This window comes from Gallus gallus, chromosome 2 (genome assembly GCF_016699485.2).
Source record: "Gallus gallus isolate bGalGal1 chromosome 2, bGalGal1.mat.broiler.GRCg7b, whole genome shotgun sequence".
Classification (NCBI taxonomy): domain Eukaryota; kingdom Metazoa; phylum Chordata; class Aves; order Galliformes; family Phasianidae; genus Gallus; species Gallus gallus.
The window spans coordinates 58965519-58984457 of NC_052533.1; the positions used below are offsets into that span (position 1 = coordinate 58965519).

The 18939-nt window shown below is 36.9% G+C and overlaps 1 protein-coding gene across 2 annotated transcripts in view; it reads right to left on the reverse strand.

Moving 5' to 3' along the window:
• Positions 1–18939, reverse strand: part of CDKAL1 (CDK5 regulatory subunit associated protein 1 like 1) — a 376852-nt gene that overhangs the window by 201198 nt on the left and 156715 nt on the right. For both annotated transcript variants that reach the window (XM_418914.8, XM_004939622.5), the window contains one exon: positions 8840–8943. In XM_418914.8, the coding sequence (XP_418914.3) occupies positions 8840–8943 (104 nt within the window). The remainder of the gene's footprint in view (positions 1–8839; positions 8944–18939) is intronic.

Below are 18939 nucleotides of genomic sequence, written 5' to 3' on the forward strand. Positions count from 1 at the left end.
GAGGTTCAGGCCGTGATTCAACAGTTCCCATACACTGAGTAAGACCTGTTTCGCTAAGGGTGAATAAAATGCTTAGATCATAGAATCACCACTGAATGGCTTAGATTAGAAGGAGCCTTGAATATCATCCAGTTCCAACTCCCCCCCACAGACTGGGTTGCCACCCACTAGATCAGGCTGTCTAGGGACCCATGTCGGTTCTTAGATAAGCACCTACTAAAATTTTCTAAGACTAACAAGGTCATACCGCTTTATTCCTTAGTTTAATTCAACAATTAGTGAAGAAAATAGTGAATTGTTTTAAGGGGTCCAAAAATTTGGCTTTTAAAAGATACATATTCTGTGATATTAACCACACACAGTAAAATCATAGTAGTTTCAGATCCATGCATATTACAGCTCAAGTAGAACATGTAGCTCAAACTCAGGAAGTTAGTTTCTTACAGCTGAGCTGCTCTCAGTCCAGCAGCTTCAGAGTTCTGTAACTTCAGTTACAGAGCTGCAGTCAGATGATATGGGCAGCTCAGCTCTTTCTACAAGCTTCCTGCAACACCAGATTTCCTATGATAAGAGATTCTTCAGGTTGCCCAACTTCTCCTTCCGTGTGAAGGCATCTGCCTCAAGAATATCACGTTTTAACCCAGCAGCGATCTGGAGGCTCGCAGATCCCAGTCCCATTCATACTCTTAGGACCATCCCAGAACTCTGTCTTTAGCAAACATCATAAGATTACTGAAAGAATCATGAGTATTTTCCTCAGAACCACAAGCAATTACCAACAATGAACTCCTGTTATAGTATCAGTAGCTTTAATACATAAAATATCAAATAATATACAAGCTTGGGTAATTGCCCCATCTAGTTTTCCTGACATGCCTCCAAATCCCTTGACCTAGCAGCCCTGGGAAACTGCAGAAATGCAGTATTACTATAATGTCAGTATCATAAGAGATTCAAATTGTATCACATATTACCATCACACTTTGAGATTTATGCAAATATATGAATAAACAAGCATAAGTTTATTTAGTCTCCTTCCAGCTTTCTATTCTCTTACAACACAACAAAATTACATTCTGAATACCTGAAATTTCACTGAAACTACAATGACAGATTCTACCAACTATAACGACAAAGGTAGGTGGTTCTTACAGAACAGAATCATAGAATGGCTTAGATTGGAGGGGACCTTAAAGATCCAATCTATACATCTATAAAGTTTCAATCCCCCTGCCATGGGCAGGGCTGCCAATCTCTAAGATCAGGTTGCCCAGGATCACATCCAACCTGGTCTTGAATGCCTTCAGAGATGGGGAATCCATAGCCTCTCTGGGCAGCCTGTTCCAGTGCATCACCACTCTAAGTAAAAAATTTCTTCCTGATATCTAACCTAAATTTCTCCTCTTTTAGTATAAGCCATTCCCCCTTGTCTTATCACTATCAGACTGCATAAGAAGTTGGTCTCTTCCTGGTTGCAAGCTCCCTTCAAGTACTGGAAGGCCACCATGAGGTCTCCCCAGAACCTTCAAGCTAAAGGAGCCCGACTCTCTTAACCTGTCTTCATAGGTGAGGTGCTCCAACCCTTGGATCATTTCATAGCCTTCCTCTGGACCTACTCCAAATGCTCCACATCTCTTTTGTACTGTGGGACCCAGGCTTGGACACAGTACTCCAGATGGGGCCTCACAAGGGCAGAGTAGAGAAGTTTAGTAAACTAAACTTCTACTTCAAACAAAAACGTTTTGTTTGTTTGTCTTCACAAAAATGCAAAACTAAAATGATTTTTTTTATTTTTATTATTTTTATCATTTAGGGAGTTGAAGAGCCCAAACACAAGTATTGAGGTAAAAAGATATATAAGAAGAATTAATTATAAAGAGCAAATATCACAAGTTTGTTTCTTTTCCACTTCAAGAAAAAAATATATATATATAGCCTTTGTTAAACAGACTGCTGGTTCTTTGAACTGCTAAAGCTTAGAGGTTAATAGAATCTTCTTCTCCGTACAATTTTAGTCAGACATGTAAAATAAACACTTACATACATTTTATATTCCTCTTCCCAACACTGTGTGCTACAACCCATGCACAGCTAGAGAGACTACTAAGAAAGCAGCATTACTAGGCTAGTTTTACAAGAGACAAAAAAAAGGTAATCTGGTCATACTGTGAGATATTTTGGCAAAAGTATCAATATATCTGGCAGAATGGCATAGTCCCTCCCAAAATGAATGCCAATTCCTTATACTGCATTACTTTTCCTAATTTTTCCTAAATAAAAATCATTCCTGTATCATTCCATACAAGGCCCTAGACAGTGTCCTAGCAGTAAATAAAGTGACCAACTGATTATTATCTTGACTGTAATCACATAATATTATTCTACCATATTTCTGCTCTAGTGTTTACATTATCACATTATAAGCCCTTTGAGGCCATCTCCAGCTGTTATTTGTTGGTGGTGTGTTTATTGTTGTTGCTGTTGTTTTTATAAAGGTACACAGCACTTAGGCACTACAGTTATACGAACAGTAACAGTGCCTAACTGTTTTTCCTTGCAAGGGAAGGGCCTCTAATTACAGTTTTGCACATTACACTTTTTTTTTTTTTTAGCAAATTAACTTACTGTTACAACACATTTGTTACATGAGACTGCTACATGGGTGATTAAACAGATTGTCTGGACCAAAACCTCTATCAAGGCCAGAGAAAGACAATAACACATGGAGCAAAAGAGAAAAGGGGCTTCCCATCCTCATTTCTGATTCCCGTATCACAGTAGATCTGGCAATAAGGAAAAAAAAATATCTGCATGGAATCAGCCTAAAGTGTGGAGTATGCCTACAAAAAGCTAACAGCTCTCCTAAGTGCCTATAAAATCCTTTTCAATGAAGTACTATACATTTAAAAGTGACCCAAAGGCAAAAGAGTGATCACATGAAGGCCTAAGGCATGATGGCCTCTTGCAAATGCCAATACATTTTCTTGTTTCTAATTCTTCTTTCTACTTATACAATAACAACATTAACCTAATTTAATTCTTGCAAATAGTTTAATGATTTGAACTAGAAATGTCAAAATTAAATAGAAGCAAAGTGAGCTTAGTGAAAGTTCTTGCTAGCTATAAAACTAGAAGCTGCTATGGAGTACAGCATGAGTGTCCAACCTCTTGGCTTGTCTGGACTGTACTGAGTGAAGAGGAATGGTCTTGGGCCGCATACATGCAGGTCACTCAGAAAGTAATAACTCCTATTTATTCCCATGGTAACAACAACAGAGATGATGAACACAGTAACACTGTTTAATAGAGAAAATTATAAGTCACAAAACACCACTCATTTGTCAGCAGTGAACAGGAGCCTGCATGCCACACTCATAAAAATTTGCACCAGCAGAGGTGACCCTCTGTCACTACTGCTGAAATGCACCACCCATCACCTCTCTGTGCTCACATCCACCATTTGGTCTCCAGAAATGTTAACAGATGTTGATGAATATCACTGGGTGCTATTGCTTCCACACAGAGGAATTCAGTGACACACCTTTGCTTCATACCCACTTTCCTATCAGACGCCATTTTGTCAGACTGCCCCTGTGCTGCCATCTGTCACACAGCAACAACATGTAATGGGTTACTGCTGAGAAGGTTCAACCTCTGCTGTCATACCACCAACATCCTCCTCTGATGTTGCAGGCCAACATAATAAAATAGGAGGCATTACTTTTGGTTCAGCCTTCATAATATATAATATTGTATATAAGTAACAAAACATTTCAATTTTTAATGTTTTTGATTAAAATGCAAAAAAAGAAAACAAAACCACAAAACTAGTGGGATACTTAACCTTGCTTTTGTGAAACAAACGTATCATCCTGGTTCAGTGGCAGTAGTTTCAATCCCCAGTGAGCTCTCAAGGTGTTCATTAGAGATTTCTGATGAAATTTTATTTTTCCTGTGCTTCATCCTTGAAAACAGCTGTTCACAAATGTACATGATGCCAAAAAGCGATGACATGAGTAAGGTGTGATTGTGAAGCAATCTTTCTCTGGTTATATCTTCATCTCACACAACAGTGAGACCTCAACACCCAGGGTAGGTAGTTACCCTCTCCTATGGTCTTGCTTTACCTTCGGGAAAACACTGAGTCCAGAGCCCAGGTCTGCAGCTGGTGACCAGGCAACCAATCCTTCAAAGCATATGCAAAGATCAAACCTATCACTCAAAAGACATCAAAATTTGGTATTGCTTCAGTTAATGAAAAGGGGACTAAAAACATCATCGGTATTAAATGTTTGTCCTTTCATAAAAGGACCAACACTCTAAAGGCTTCAACAGAGAGTTTACTGGTAGTACGGCAGGAAGAAAACTAGTTACTGATTAATAAAGCAGAATACCCTGACAGGGCCTCAAAACTACTAAAACCAGAGATCCTTAGCTAGGCTCACAGTGATCTGAAAAGCTTTGGAAACTATCATATTATATCAAAACCATCCTTACTGTTACACACAAATCACTGTTTAATTGACACTCAAAGAAATATTTAATATTTACCTCCTTTAAACTCTCAATAGTTCAAAATCAACAAGATAGGGAACAACTGCTAAAGACTACATTAAAGACTACAACAGTTGTTCAGAATTCAACACCATACTTGCCAGAGAACCATAATGTAAATAATGAAATAAAAACAAATGATACTTTTTAACTGCAGCTATTCACCCAGAAGCAATTGTTACACATAGCTTGAGGATATAAGTATGATGTTTTTCAACAGGATTTGACTTCCCTTTTGCTCCCTAGTTGCTACCATAAAACAAGACGATATAGTAATGATTATACTGTTTGCATTTTAATAGCAGCATATTCTCTGCCACTTTTGAGAAGCATGAAATGCTAAAGAAGAATAATTTCCTCCTGGCACATGCAGTATATTTTCACTGTAAACTAGCATGAACTAACAGCTAATTTCATCAAACTAATTATGTTTTTAAGTTAGTGTGCTGAATCAGCAAAAAATAGCTGGCAATATAAAACGCTATATCTGCCCAGTAAGTCTCACACAATAGGTTCGGTTTACAGATCACCAGGTAGCAATATCAACTATATATCCTTCTACAGCCACTAAAATTTCTTTAAAGAAAATTCCAGTATCTATTTGAAGTCTTTCAATTCAACCAAAGCTATCCCTGGACATCACTCCACAACACATTTCAAGTACTGGTTTATTTAATCTGTGTGTCTCCTTGGAGCACAGTTCACCAATGGCAGCAACTCCAGCCATCCACTTCACAAATCGAGAAAAAACACATTGTCATACATGGAGTTGCTTTTCGAAGGAAAGAAAGAACTCTCTCATAACTGCAAATATGATTTCCTAGAATACAGCACTGAACATGATACAGTACATTTTAAAAAAGCAGGCTATTAAATTGACAACACAAAGTGCTGCACTATCCGCTGTGGAAAAACTCTCCATATAAACATCCTTACAGAAGACATCTGTTCCTTACTTAAGGACCATTTTACTTCATTTAGCAACATTTTTACTACCTGTTAATGCAAGATTGTCCATGAAAAAAAAAAAAAAATTACACAACTACCTACTGAAAGTTGAAATTGACAGAAAGAAAAGATTCCAGCTAAACAGCTAAAACTTCAATATTTTACTTTCAAATTCAAATGGAAGTTGAAAAAAATTCTTTGTTAAAAATAATTTTAATGAATGATTTAACTTTATGCCAATGGCAAATTGAAAACTACCATGGAGATGGAAAGGAGATATAAATCCATACAAAGTACATAAACTCAGCCTTAACATACATTAAAAAAAATTATAGAAACTTACTAAAACGTATTCTGAAAGCATGCAAAATGTACTAGGAACTTGTAATACACTTCATCTTTTATTATACTGAATTTAAGATACAAAAATAAGATAAGATGCAGAAAGAATTATAAGGAGCAGGTCTTTTTCAAAGGTTGGAAAAGTATCTGGGCAGTCATGTTTTCAGTGATCTCTTTTTAATCAATTGAGTCAATCAAGTTTACACTTGCAGAAATAATCTGAACATGTGTAGTCATCTAGTTACCACTGGAATGTTAAGTTCAGTTTTTAAAATACTCTAATATAGACACAAAACAGAGATCTGGGTTCTAAAATACACTGCAACAAATGCCTTCTAATCCTCATAAAGTATGTAGAACTTTCAAAAATGAGGAGTTAACTGAATTCCAAAGGCTTGATTTTGACTAAAAGTCAGAGAAACTGAAAATAAAGAAAAAATCTTCAGAAGTAACCTTAGAGACAAGCATCAAAATCAGTAATGTCCATAAGATACCTTACACGTGCTGTGACACTGATACCATTATGAGCAGTGTAACTTGTCATGTGTAGTCCTAGACTGAACCAGTGACTACTTGCAGACAAATCACACTGCATACAGTATAGTTCAGAAATGCTTGCCACATAAAGATTTCCAACCTCGAGTATAGAAACCAATAGTACAGAAATGATTGATTTAAAATCACAAGCATCTTACCACAATACTGAAGCTCCACTTGGTAGTGTATTGTCAGAAATATTGACAAGGTGGCAATTGGCAACTAGAAACTCAGTACAATCGTGTGAATAAAGTATTTTAGAGATCTACTTCAGTGCTAAGATTTAAAACCTCAATATATCTTTAAATACAGTTTTTCTAACCACTTTTGGTGTGTTTATTAACTGAAACATCTCACCTTTGAGCCTTATCAAGTTGCATACTGTAAGACTACTTATGTACAAAACACTGTAAATGACTCCAGCCTCCCTCTTCTTACGTGACTAGATAACATAGTTCTAAAAAATCATCTTGTGCTTTTTTTTTGCCTAAGACACTTCAATTCTCCCATGATAAATTTCTAAGTGGAAATTTTTTACGCTATGTATCTGTAGCTCTATATTTTTCACTAGAGCTTCATCAACATAACTTCTGAAAAAAACAGAAGTGATTGTAGAAGAAATTGGGGTTCAATATCACAGCAATGAATTTAACCCTGGATTTGAATTCCTTAGGTCTTTTACTAGGTTGATGAAGAATTTCTGCAACCCAGCTGCAGAAAGCTGGCAGTAATAAATTTTCCATACACTCTAAATTAAGTATCTGACTATTTCATCACTATTTTCAAGTATGTGGAAGCTTGAGGCAAAGGCTCTCATTTTACAGTTCAGTATTTGCTTCTTTCCTTATTTCCTTTAACAAAGGTAATAGCACGAGGCTAAATAAGAATAGAACTCCCTTGGAGATGCCTGCTGTGAGACACGTCACAGCATTTCTGTAAGAAATTTCAAAACAATAGCTTAAGGGCAACTTTTTCCATTAAAAATCAAGTTATTATGAGAGTCAATTTTTATAATAAGAGCCACAATAAAACAGATGAATTAAATTATTAAATTTTCAATCCAAGTTTACAATTCTTTAAGTTCAAAATACTTGCCAAAAAATTCACATTTATTGCCTGCAAATGCAAACAGAGCTCAAGAGTTTTCCCTCTTTTTATATCATGCAAATATGTTAATTCAATGTGGACTTTATGGCATGTATAATCCAACTATAACAAGACATACAAGGCTCAAGTTACTTTTATTTCTATGCAATCTAAATAAAATTTAAATACTAACCTACTTAAGGCCATAATCCTGATAGTGTTACCCATAACTTCTCTTCCATTTCTTTGCTGTATTTTACTGCTGAATTGTTCCAAGTTTCTTTAGAACATTTCAGAAGACATTTAGTGCTAACACTATTTGTATGATACAAACAATAACAGAAGTAATTCAGAGTTATACCTGGATGAGAAGTACGTAGCATTCCTTTTCTACCTAATCATCATGCTATTACCAGGAAAGATTTCTGCATACTGACCAATGTGCAGATTCTCTCCTGCACAGTTACTACTTACTAATTTAAAAATCACATCTTGTAGTACTGAAAACTTGTAACCTTATACAATGTGTTTCTCAAACTGCTTCTCCACCAAATAAGTGTATTTATACATCTTGTATTTCTGTTACTAAATTCATCAGTATTCATCAAATTCATATCAATTTTAAAGACTTGTACTAAAACAAGAATCCTGAGATATGACAGGATTCCTGTCTGTCACAGCAGAATTTAATTCACAACAACTGTGCTAATCGTGCAAACCTAATTCATTGGCATTCATAGTTCATTGGCATTTATAGACAAGCTTCAAGGCACAGAGTACTCTACTGCATGAAAAAACTTTTGACGTTTGGCTGGATTCATGTGAGATCATTACAGATACTCTACTGACGTTAAAAGCAGTCTGACACTACTTGTTAAATTGGAAGCTGTTAATCCTATTTGTTCCAAATTAATCCTCAAAACTTTATATGGTTCACAAAAACATCCCAGAACTCCTCAAAGAAACCCACTACCAGAAAAAAAAGCAGTATATCTTAAAAGCGTTTTCAGAATCCCAAAGAAGTTCATGAAATTCACTGCTATTGTTGTGTGAAAAAATTAGTATTCCCTTTTGAGAAAGTGAAAATAGAGCAAAATGACCATATATTACACTACTGCCATCACAGTAGTGTATGCATGCAAATGCTTGCATGAATTTCATCTGAGCAAGCCTAAAATCAAAATGAAACACTGTTCTTGATAGTTGCACCCAACATAAAGACATAAAGGCTTTCTATTGCAAAGGCACCCCCAGCCACAGCCACAACATATCAGTAACACTAAAACTGTATTAAAGCCATATTGTTTCAAGTGAAAATAAGACCCAGTAGACTTCAAGGACTAACGTCTATTGTAGGGATAAAAACTCTTACCTTGAAAAGACTGTTTGGCTCTATCCACTAGTTCTTCAATGGGATAGCTTGCTAGATCTCCTCTGGCATGCTTAGTTTTGCAGTAAGTACATGCATTGAGACACCTGTTTAGGAAATGAAAATATTCAGTTTCTTGCCAAGAAAGACTTAACGCGCATAACTGTATTTATAAAGAATATCTGAGAGAATGAGTTTTTATATAAAAAATAGTAGTATTCTGTTTTGAAATAACTAAATTGATTTGAAGAGTGTTTTGCTCTCCTACTTCCATAAAATATCTTCTACAAAATATCTTCTATAAAGAGGATGAAAAAAATTATCCAGTTCAAAGGATTCATTTATTTCATGTATCCCTGCATGAAAACGATACTTTTTCAGACCTTCAAGATGTGTTACTAAATCATAAGCAAAATAAAAAGCTATAACTTCAGTAACATTGATGTTTAAGATAAAATTCTAATTTTATTCCTGGGCAACAGATCTAAATAGCACAAAAAGTAGAATGAAAATCAAGGGTCTTCTGTTTTTAAAATTTCTTTACAAACTGTTTGTGTGCCTATACACCTCATTTTTATTCTCAATTAAAAAAACCTCAGTTACTTACTTTGCATGCAAAGGTTCGGATATGAATAGCATTATCCCACTAATCTAACATGAATAAATGAGCCACATCTAAACTAGTATCACTGCCTGGTAAAAAGGATTATTTATGCTATTTCCACAATATATTGTTATAATATATTATTATAAATAGAATATTTGCACTTTCTTTTTCCTTTTGTAGTCCATTTATAGTGTGGTTAAAGAAAACAGCGTAATACTTCTTCCTTTATTACAACTTATGCATAGTTCATCTATATAGTACTCAATGTGTGTATTTTGCTCTATATTTGGGTACTGGCATTTGAAAAGCTCTGAAGAAAGAGTACTAAATATTAAGAGAACTGAGTTCTAAGCATCTGTACTAAGCAGTGAGGTTATTAATCTCTGACCCTTGGGGATAAATTTCATATCTTTGGTCAGTGGTCCTTCTGTACGTGACCTAACAGCTTTTGATTCATATCTAACAGCCTCTTCTATCTACAACATGGTATCTAGAAACAGACGAAAAAAAAGCATACAGTCACATTTATAGGAAAGAATGTAAACTAGTTTCTCATGCATCTTCAGAGTTGCCCTATGGGCAAACACTCTTTAGCGTAAGTCCTGACCTAACTGAAATAGACAGTAATATCTTTTTTTTTCCTTTTTTTTTTTTTCCTTTTTTTTTTTCCTGATGCTGCAATAATCTTGGTCACACAGAGAGAACAGAAATGCGTGGCAAGTGGAAAAAAAAAAGGAAGTTATTCTCCAAATGTTCACAGTATTAAAGCAGGGTTGCTTCTAAGAGATTTATTACTGTAATCTATGCATGACTTCAGGGAGTTTGTTGATCTATTCTCAGATGGGAGATGGAAGCTGGGATTTAGAAGCAGACTTTCTACCAAGTTTTGCAGTATCAACTCTCTCTACCATAAAATATTGTCTAATACTTAAATAATTTAGTCTTTTTTCTTTTTTTCTGGTAGTCAGAGACATCACATTATGAAAACAAAATGAGATAGACTTCAATGTAATATAGAAAAGGATCAATTTTAGAAAGCAAACATCAACAAAACTTATAAAATCTTGTATCATCCTTTTAATTCCCATTAGGAACATAATTAGTTTTCTGGACTGCAGTTAACAAAGAAGCTGATTTTAAGTACTTGTAAAGCTGCTGAACTAATAACTTTTCACAGATTTTAGAATTACCTTTTCTTAAAAGTATAAATTTTAACTAAACCACAAGTATAACAAAGTATTTGTAGATGTTCCCCCCCCTCCAAGTCTCAAGCAAGCCAATCTCTGGTCCAAGCTTCCAACATAACGAATTATTCATATATCCACTTTGCCACATCCTCAGACCACAGTCCATCAACTGCAAAAGGGCTGTAAGGAACTGAGAATCTGAACACCGCGTCTCTCAAAGTATCATCCACCACTAACTAGCTCTCCTAACATCAGCCCAGCAGGTAAAACTCTCCTTAAAAATCAGCCTTCACTACAACTACAAATCAAATACACAGACGTAAATAACCAATGGGCTTGTAATTGCAAGAAGTATTTTGCTCTGTGTTGAAACTGAAACCTTCTTCAAGTATTCATACTTGGTCTGTAAAGACTACTTTCTATTAGCACAGGTCAAAACTTTATTGCACAGATAAATCAGACATTTATGGGAAAAATGGTCTTTGAAATTACAATGTTTGTAATCACCAACATGTTTTATGAAGTTTTTTGTTTTTCTGGAACCATTAAATCCTCATTTCTCAACATTGTAAACTTGATAAGGCAGCTTGAATTGTTAACCTCTTGCTTTGAATTATTAACCTTTATTCTGCTGTGTGACCAGTACACAGAACATAAACAAAATGCTGTCCACAGATAAATTACTACCATGTGGTTCCTTAAAAAACTTTTCGCTCTTGACCAAACTGTCATTATCAACAATTTGGTCGAGTGCCTGAAATTCTACTGCAGAAGGAAACAGCGGCCTTCACATTGCTGAACTCACATGGCTTAAGCAGTGCATTACTTTAAGCAGACTCTTTAAAAAAGCAAACTACTTTCAGTATAATAATACTTCTCATAAAGCACACACACAACTTGAAAGGCTACCCATCGCAGATGGAACTGATTGTACGTAAGAATACTCATGACAGAGCAGAAAAACAAGGACTTTCCTTCAGTGTGACTAATCAGTGCATTTCAGCAGCAGATGAGAATAACAACACGGATGAGGAGCAAAATCTTGGTTCCTCTTAAATTAATAGGACTTGTGTCACTATATTTAGTGAAGACAGGATTCTACTGTCGGATATGAGTATAAAACATATTTCATTCAAGGATCGTAAAAAAGCTCAATTACTGACTGTGATGTGCAATTAGTGTGCTGTTCACTCACATTTAGCGCGATTGACCAAGAACAGACATCTGTGAGCAAGATGTGAAAGCTGCATAGCTGCCACAGTGCCATATGACAGAAGATCCCTGCTGCACTGCAGGTGGTTGGGCGGTTAATGTGGGGCAAGGAGGACAATACTGCCTTCTTAATTTCCTGAATAACCCAGTAAATACTGGCTCGGTATCAAACTAATGAGCTTTAAAAAAACACAGTCATAAGATGATGTTCTCCCAGACTACAATTTTGTGGAACTAAAATACCATTAACCACAGCTGAGTCAAAATATTTACTAATATGTGCCATTATGAGATCTGACTAATTATACAAATACCAGGTTTTATGAACTTTGCCTTATTAAAAAAATTCCGCCAGTAATACAGTACCTCTAATAGTACACTGCACCATCTTATCAGTACAAATACAGAAAGATTGCACCTACCAGACTTCCTTAGGCAGAGGAGTATTTTGCGTTTGCATAAAGCATAAAGGCATAAAGCATTCTTCCTGAGAAAATGACTTGCTGGTTTCAAAATAGTCCACAGAAGAGATTTACGCTTTTGCCAAATACTTTTGAGTTTTGTATCAAATATAATTTTGATTAAAATGCTCTGTAATGTGAGCAAGTGGAAAAATTCCTTTGGGGCTTGCCTGAGCAAAAGAACAGAAATATGTATTTCCTACAGGTGAAAGGGAGATGGATGCTACTCCAAACTTACTGAACAAGAGCTGGTAGAATTCTACAAACATTTTTCTTCTTAGGATGCTAGTGTTGTAATCATAATAGCCTCTCTATTGAGTTAAATATAATGTATATTTATTAGTATTTTACCTTGACAAATGCTACTTTGCACTTCCAAATGTTTTACATCTCCTCAGGCCTAACTGCATGGATCAAGGCAAAAATAGCGTATGGAAGAGAAAACATGCCTACTATTCCTGACTTGTTTTTAGGACAGATTGTTGAAGTTTGTACATTTTACAATACAGCTTTTCCATCCACTACGACATGGAAGATATTTTCCTTTAAAAGCCTAGGAGTGTTTTCACTTTAAAACGGATTTGGAATTCAAAGTATTTTTGAAACAGTGGCAAGCTATTTCTCATCAAGGCCAATCAGTCTAAGCAGCAAACCACACTATTACAGAAATACCGTTTGTTTACAGAAATCCTGGTTTGTTCAGTGAACCTGGGCATGCACCACAATGGCTATGCCACAAAGATGCACTCAGTGTTACAATACAAGTTTCCATGTGACAAAAACAGGGCTTCTCTGAAATTATCTTTGTAGCCAACTATTTTAGTAACTGTTCTGAAACAGCAATGTCTACTTAAAAAAAAAATGTCTCCCAACAAAGTTTTAGAAGAAAACTGGATCATCTTTCAAAACACACTCCGCAATGTATGGCACTGCCCATATTTTTCTTGAAGTATGACGCAGAGTACTGGATGCTATTTTTTTAATTCTACAAGCCAGTCCATGCACGGCTTTATTTGGTGATGTCTCACCAGTTACTATTCAAAAGGAGCCTGGAGATAAGGCAACTCGCTTAATTTGATAAGTTATAGTGTGATTTAACTCTTCACTTTCAATATTGCATTTTATAAATCTGAATTTCTGCATTAAAGTGCAGACGATTAACAGGCTACAGCCACGTAGTTATACCATCACACACTCACTTTGTCCAATTAAAGGCCAATGATTTAGCATTTGCAAAATCATGTACTCCAGTGTCACTTTTCAGAGTCTCTCTGAAGAAATCCTTGGATCAATTACTCTGCCCCCAAAGTTCTGCAACTGTTTGAATCAATTCATTCAGTATTCCAGATTGACATTAAAAGAAAGCTGTGAATTCACAGTTGCATTAGTATTTAAAGACCATACAGTATAATTTCACTACAGAATAGCCCTACTGCAGGCAGATAACTTACCATTACACGTATGGAATGTGCTGCAAAACCTAATTGGAATAGAAATGTGCAATTTCTTAAGTTTTAAAAATTCAGCTTTCAAAGTTTTCTAGAAGATCACGAAGTGTTAAAAGAACAATTGTGACTTCTAAGTAGCAAGGGGAAATGAAGCATCTTGACTGACCTCCATGAAGGGAAGGAGAAGGATGAGGTGGGAGATGGGGAGAATCAAGTGCCTTTCTATAAGCCATCCACCTTATTTATCAATTACCTTCACAATGTCAGCAGGCCCTGAATGACCCATGTAGAAAGCACAGTTGAAATGCAGACCACTGCCTGTGATAAGAGCTATTGTTTCTTACATCCTGAACGGCTTCTGGGACAGACCCTTTTAGAGTGGTGAAATCTCATAGGAAACATTAGGCTGCAGTTAATCCTGTAGCGTATAGCAGGTACCACATGGATTCTTGGGATAAAAGGTATTGTTTTTGTACTAGTCAAAACATCCTGGAGGGGAAAAAGTTATATTTCAGCAACACTGAACCTATCGGGCTTAATTTAGAATTTCTCTGAGATTTCCATCAGACCAATTTCAAAAAAAAAGTACTCACACAGTGTTTGTGGGAAAATGGTTCTGAATTGTCTGGGCAAAATAATGGCAGAAATAAGTGCTTCATAAAAACAAGCTCAGCAATTATAATCCAGAAAAAGTCCCTCCCAGTGATGGGGTCTACGCAAACCCTCCTGCCTCAAAACCTCCTACAAGCTGTGGCAGCAGCAGGAATTCTAAAAGCTCTGCTGTGGAAAAGGATCTAAGCATTATCCACAATTAGTACTACGCTGCTGCTCTTAAATGCCAGCTCTGCACCTTGTGATAAACAGGTTTGTTTTGGTGGGGAAAAAAAAAAGGTACATGAAGCAGTAAAAAGAGATACATGCCTCAAGTACATACTCTTCGTTATGCTTCACTGACAACTTAAAATGGAAAAAGACAACACATATCAACATAATTGCCCTATCTGAAATCTGTCTGAGATTTTCTAAGCAGTTTAATGGATTGATTTACACAATCATAAGAATCCAATGACTGATTTATTTTAAAAACAGAAGTTTAAACTAAGGATCTTATGTTTGTGTTTGACAGACTCCTATGGGATTGTCAGAAACAAATGAATCTCTGTAACAGTTATATAGCTAAGTCAGTCCGATTATCTTCATGGACTTATCTTCCTTACAGTCCCAGCACGTTCTAAGGATATCTCAATGAAAACAGTAGTTAAGGTACTGAGTATTAAATAATTAGCCAGGCTAATTGGAATAGTTAGGGAACCTGCTTTAGCAGTAGGGTAGGAGTAGATGATCCCCAGAGGTCCCTTTCAACCCCTACAATTTTGTGATTCTGTGAACCTAATATTTATAAATGATTTTCTTTTCACCATTTTATAGTGTTAATGTTTGAAATACATTAAAAAGCTTTTTACTGTGAAAGTACAAGCAAAAGCATACAGATAGTGCAGAAAAACAGGAAGTAGTAGCCTTTATTTACTAAACAACTACTCATCCTCAACTCCTCCATCTGCTCTGCTTCTCTAAAATTCTCCCTTTCCAAGGATTCCTCAGCCTTTTAATTTAAAAAGCAAACTACCCACCACCCTTTTCTATTTTCTTCCCAACTTTCTCCTGTTGTCGAGCATTCAGTGATGACAATGCCTGCAACTCTCCTGTGCTGTTCTCATGCCCCAGTGACTGGAACAGTCTTTCTTCCAAGCTACTTGGCTTGTGTTTGTCTGCTTTGATTTCCTCTTTAACCACACAAGTCTGTGGTGCGTCTGAAACTTTTCCAGTACAACTGCTGCCAGCTCTGACAGAAACCTTAACTTGCAAGCCTAATTTCATTTTATTGTTTAAGAGCACAAAGATGGATCTAATTTTATCCGTTCAGGGTTACACTGAAGAGAAATCTTTTGATTCCTCTTCTTTTTCTAACTTCCATTGCAACTCAGATAGCAATGGTCAGTCATTTGAAAGCAAATCAGAAATATCATGAAGGAAGTCCTTGGTGAAGAAATCAGAGCATTCAAACTGGCCACAGAGCGCCTCGTGGCGTCAGGATCTAAACAGCCTTCAAGACATTACTGGCTGCAAAATACACAAGAAGCAGCTCCAGTCATCAAAAGCAATATTTAGCTAAAAAAAAAAGACAAAACACAAATTAGCTCAGCTATTCAGTTGTTTACAGGCCTTAGTCAACACTCAAATAAATGGAAGTGCTCTTCCCCATATTCACAGCAACAACTGGCTAAAAGAACGTTATCTTTGCAATAGCTTTCTTGAAACCACTTTTTAAACCTTAGAAGTGCTCTTAAAAAAACCCAGTCAGTCTTTAGGATGACAGGAGTTTTGCACTGACCGCCTTTGAAATGGAAGTTCATGGGCTGTTTAACAAAGCCAATCTAGTAACGAACCTTACTGCTTTGCTCAGTGAGCTCTGCAGTGCTGCAGCAGTGCTCTCACAAATAAAGAGTGCTGATGATGTCACGTCTGTTTGCCTTTATTAGAGAGGGTCAAAATGACATTCTCCTTGCATGACAGAACTGGTTACTGTGACCTAGCTTATACAAGGAAGTGGCCCACTGTGCCAAGGGGAGAGCAGGAGATGTCACGTACTTTGATTTCAGGCAGGTCTTCACCAGTCTCACATTGTGCTCTTAAAGCCAAATTGCTGTGATAAAGACTGAAGAGGTGAATGGAAGAAATGGCCAAGCTGCTGGGCTCCAAGGGCTGTGGTCAGCTGTACAAAGTCTAACACCCTGAGAAATGGGCTAACAGGAACTCTGTGAAGTTCAACAACCACAAATAAAAAGCCCCATGTCTAGGACAGAATAACCTATGCAAAAATGCAGATGAGAAAGGAGGCTGGCTGCTAGGAAACAGGTACGTGAATAAGGAATTTGGGGTCCAAGTGGGCAGTAAACTCAGTGTGAGACAGCCATGTGCCCTTGTAGTGAAGAAAGGTATATATATTGTTCTATGTGACTGGACTGTACTCATGAAATTACATCAAGAGGTTAAAGTGGTTAGTGCCCTCTGCTTGGCACTTGTGAGCTGTAATGATGTGTCCTAGAGCAAGGCAGACTTACACAGGGGAGCAAGCACACAGGAGGATAGCCAAGATGATCTGGGAGATTTGCATGCACGACACACAAAGACAGGCAATGAAAACTGGGTTTGTTCAGCATTAAGAAGATGAGGTCTTACTGCAGCCTACAAAGAGCTAATGGGAGGGTATAAAAAGAGAGAGCCAGGCTGGTTTTGGAGCCCAGGGTCAGAGGTTGAGAAGCAATGAGCCTAAGCTATACACAGGAAACTGCAATTAGACAGAAGGAAAAGTACTTTAAAAGTACTGAGACTGACTGCACTACAGTTGATCTCACCACTGAGATGCTGGATCCCAACACTGGCACTATCCCCTTCTAATGTCCAGGCTCCAATACTGTGTCAGCGTGGATAAGTGCATACAGAATGAGTATGCGTGGGAGATGCACAGGGGAAGCACAACATTCTTCCAATACCACAAGAAGCCATGTTTCAGCTAGAGGGGTAGGAACAGCCACAAAATGAGTAAAAAAATGCAGAAAGGACTGGCCTGCACAAGGAAAACTAGAGAAAAGCATTAAAGATACCATGAGTAATACCTATAGTTAATAATTATGGTTCTGTTTGGTATCACATACAGTTAAAATGTGATACTAACACAATACTCACGTGCTTCAGGTACACCATGGCACTTTTAGGCCTAACATTAATAGAGAAACATGTATGGACCTCATCTGACATGTCTACTGGAGCAGAGAGCCGCCAGTCATGAGCAAAGAATTCCCAAGCACACTGATGAAGCTGTGGTCAGCTAAGAGTCCACGGGAAAAAAAACTATGAGAAATCCTTGAATGTAGAAATGACAACAGAGGTATACATTCTGCATAAATTAATTTTCAGCTGTCATCGTACTCCTTCACAGAAATAAGGAATACAAGGAAGGGGCACTGCATCCATACACTGGGTATTGAGGAAGCGTGCACACAGGCACAAGTCCATGCAGTTATTGACTGTCCTATAAATCACGCTTTGCTTCATGCCATCATTCACCTGTGTGCTACATTAATCAAAATGCCTCTAAATTTAATAGAGTCACAGAAATAGTAACTGTGCAAAGCCCATAACTAAGTGCCCCCAGGGAAGTATATTTGTATTACTCCATATTCCTCTGAAATGTCCTACACAAACCAAACTGTAAACAGTCCTTAACAAAAAAAAGGCAAAATCTGTCAGTTTTGTTGTATCTGGCCCCACTTAAACTTACCAATGCGCTTAACTCAAATTGACTTAAGAATCTTAGGCTCTGTTCTGCAAACACACCTGCATGACAAGTGTAAAAGAAATTGGTAGGGGGAAAAAACTCTGAACATACTGTATAAACAGTAAAACCTCTCAATGAGTGCACATGGCAGCACGCTGAGCATCTCGTTGTGTCTTTACACAGAATACAGATTCTGACTGGTTTTAGTAGACTCAGTGGAAATGGGTCTATCTTTTCTTTTCAGAAGAGAAGCGTTCCCTTTGGAAAACAAGCTACGTCAGCTGATATGCACTAACACAAAAAAACCCGTGTTTACTGACTGTTCAGGGTACTTCACAATTTCCCTTCAAAAAGAGGCCTTGGAAGTCTGAAGTATAGCTAAAGAAACAAAGCCAATTTAATGTGAAAATCTCTACATGGTTATTTTAATAGTTGTCAGACAGAGTGAGTCTTATTCTTTCAAGAAGATGTATTTCTCCTCACATAAAAGAATAGAGCAAATACACAGATCTACTTTGGTTGTTAAGTTTCAGTGCTGTTTTCATATGATGTACCAGAGAGCTGTGGCCTACTCACCATTTTTCAACAAGCATATCCTAATTTTTGTATGAAGTGAAATTCAATTGGCAGGTTGAGGGTATTTTTTCAGCCTCAGATGATTTTTGGATCACTTTTTTTAAACAGTGCATCTTCAAACAAATGTTCACAGCTACGAGTCCTAAAAAAATCCTGGTTAAGATACACTTATTGAAGCCTGCATTAATTGTATACTCACGTGCTCCTTACACAGCCATCCTGCTGCCATCCCCTCTGCCCTCAAATTGATAGTATTTTTGATATTAAATACAG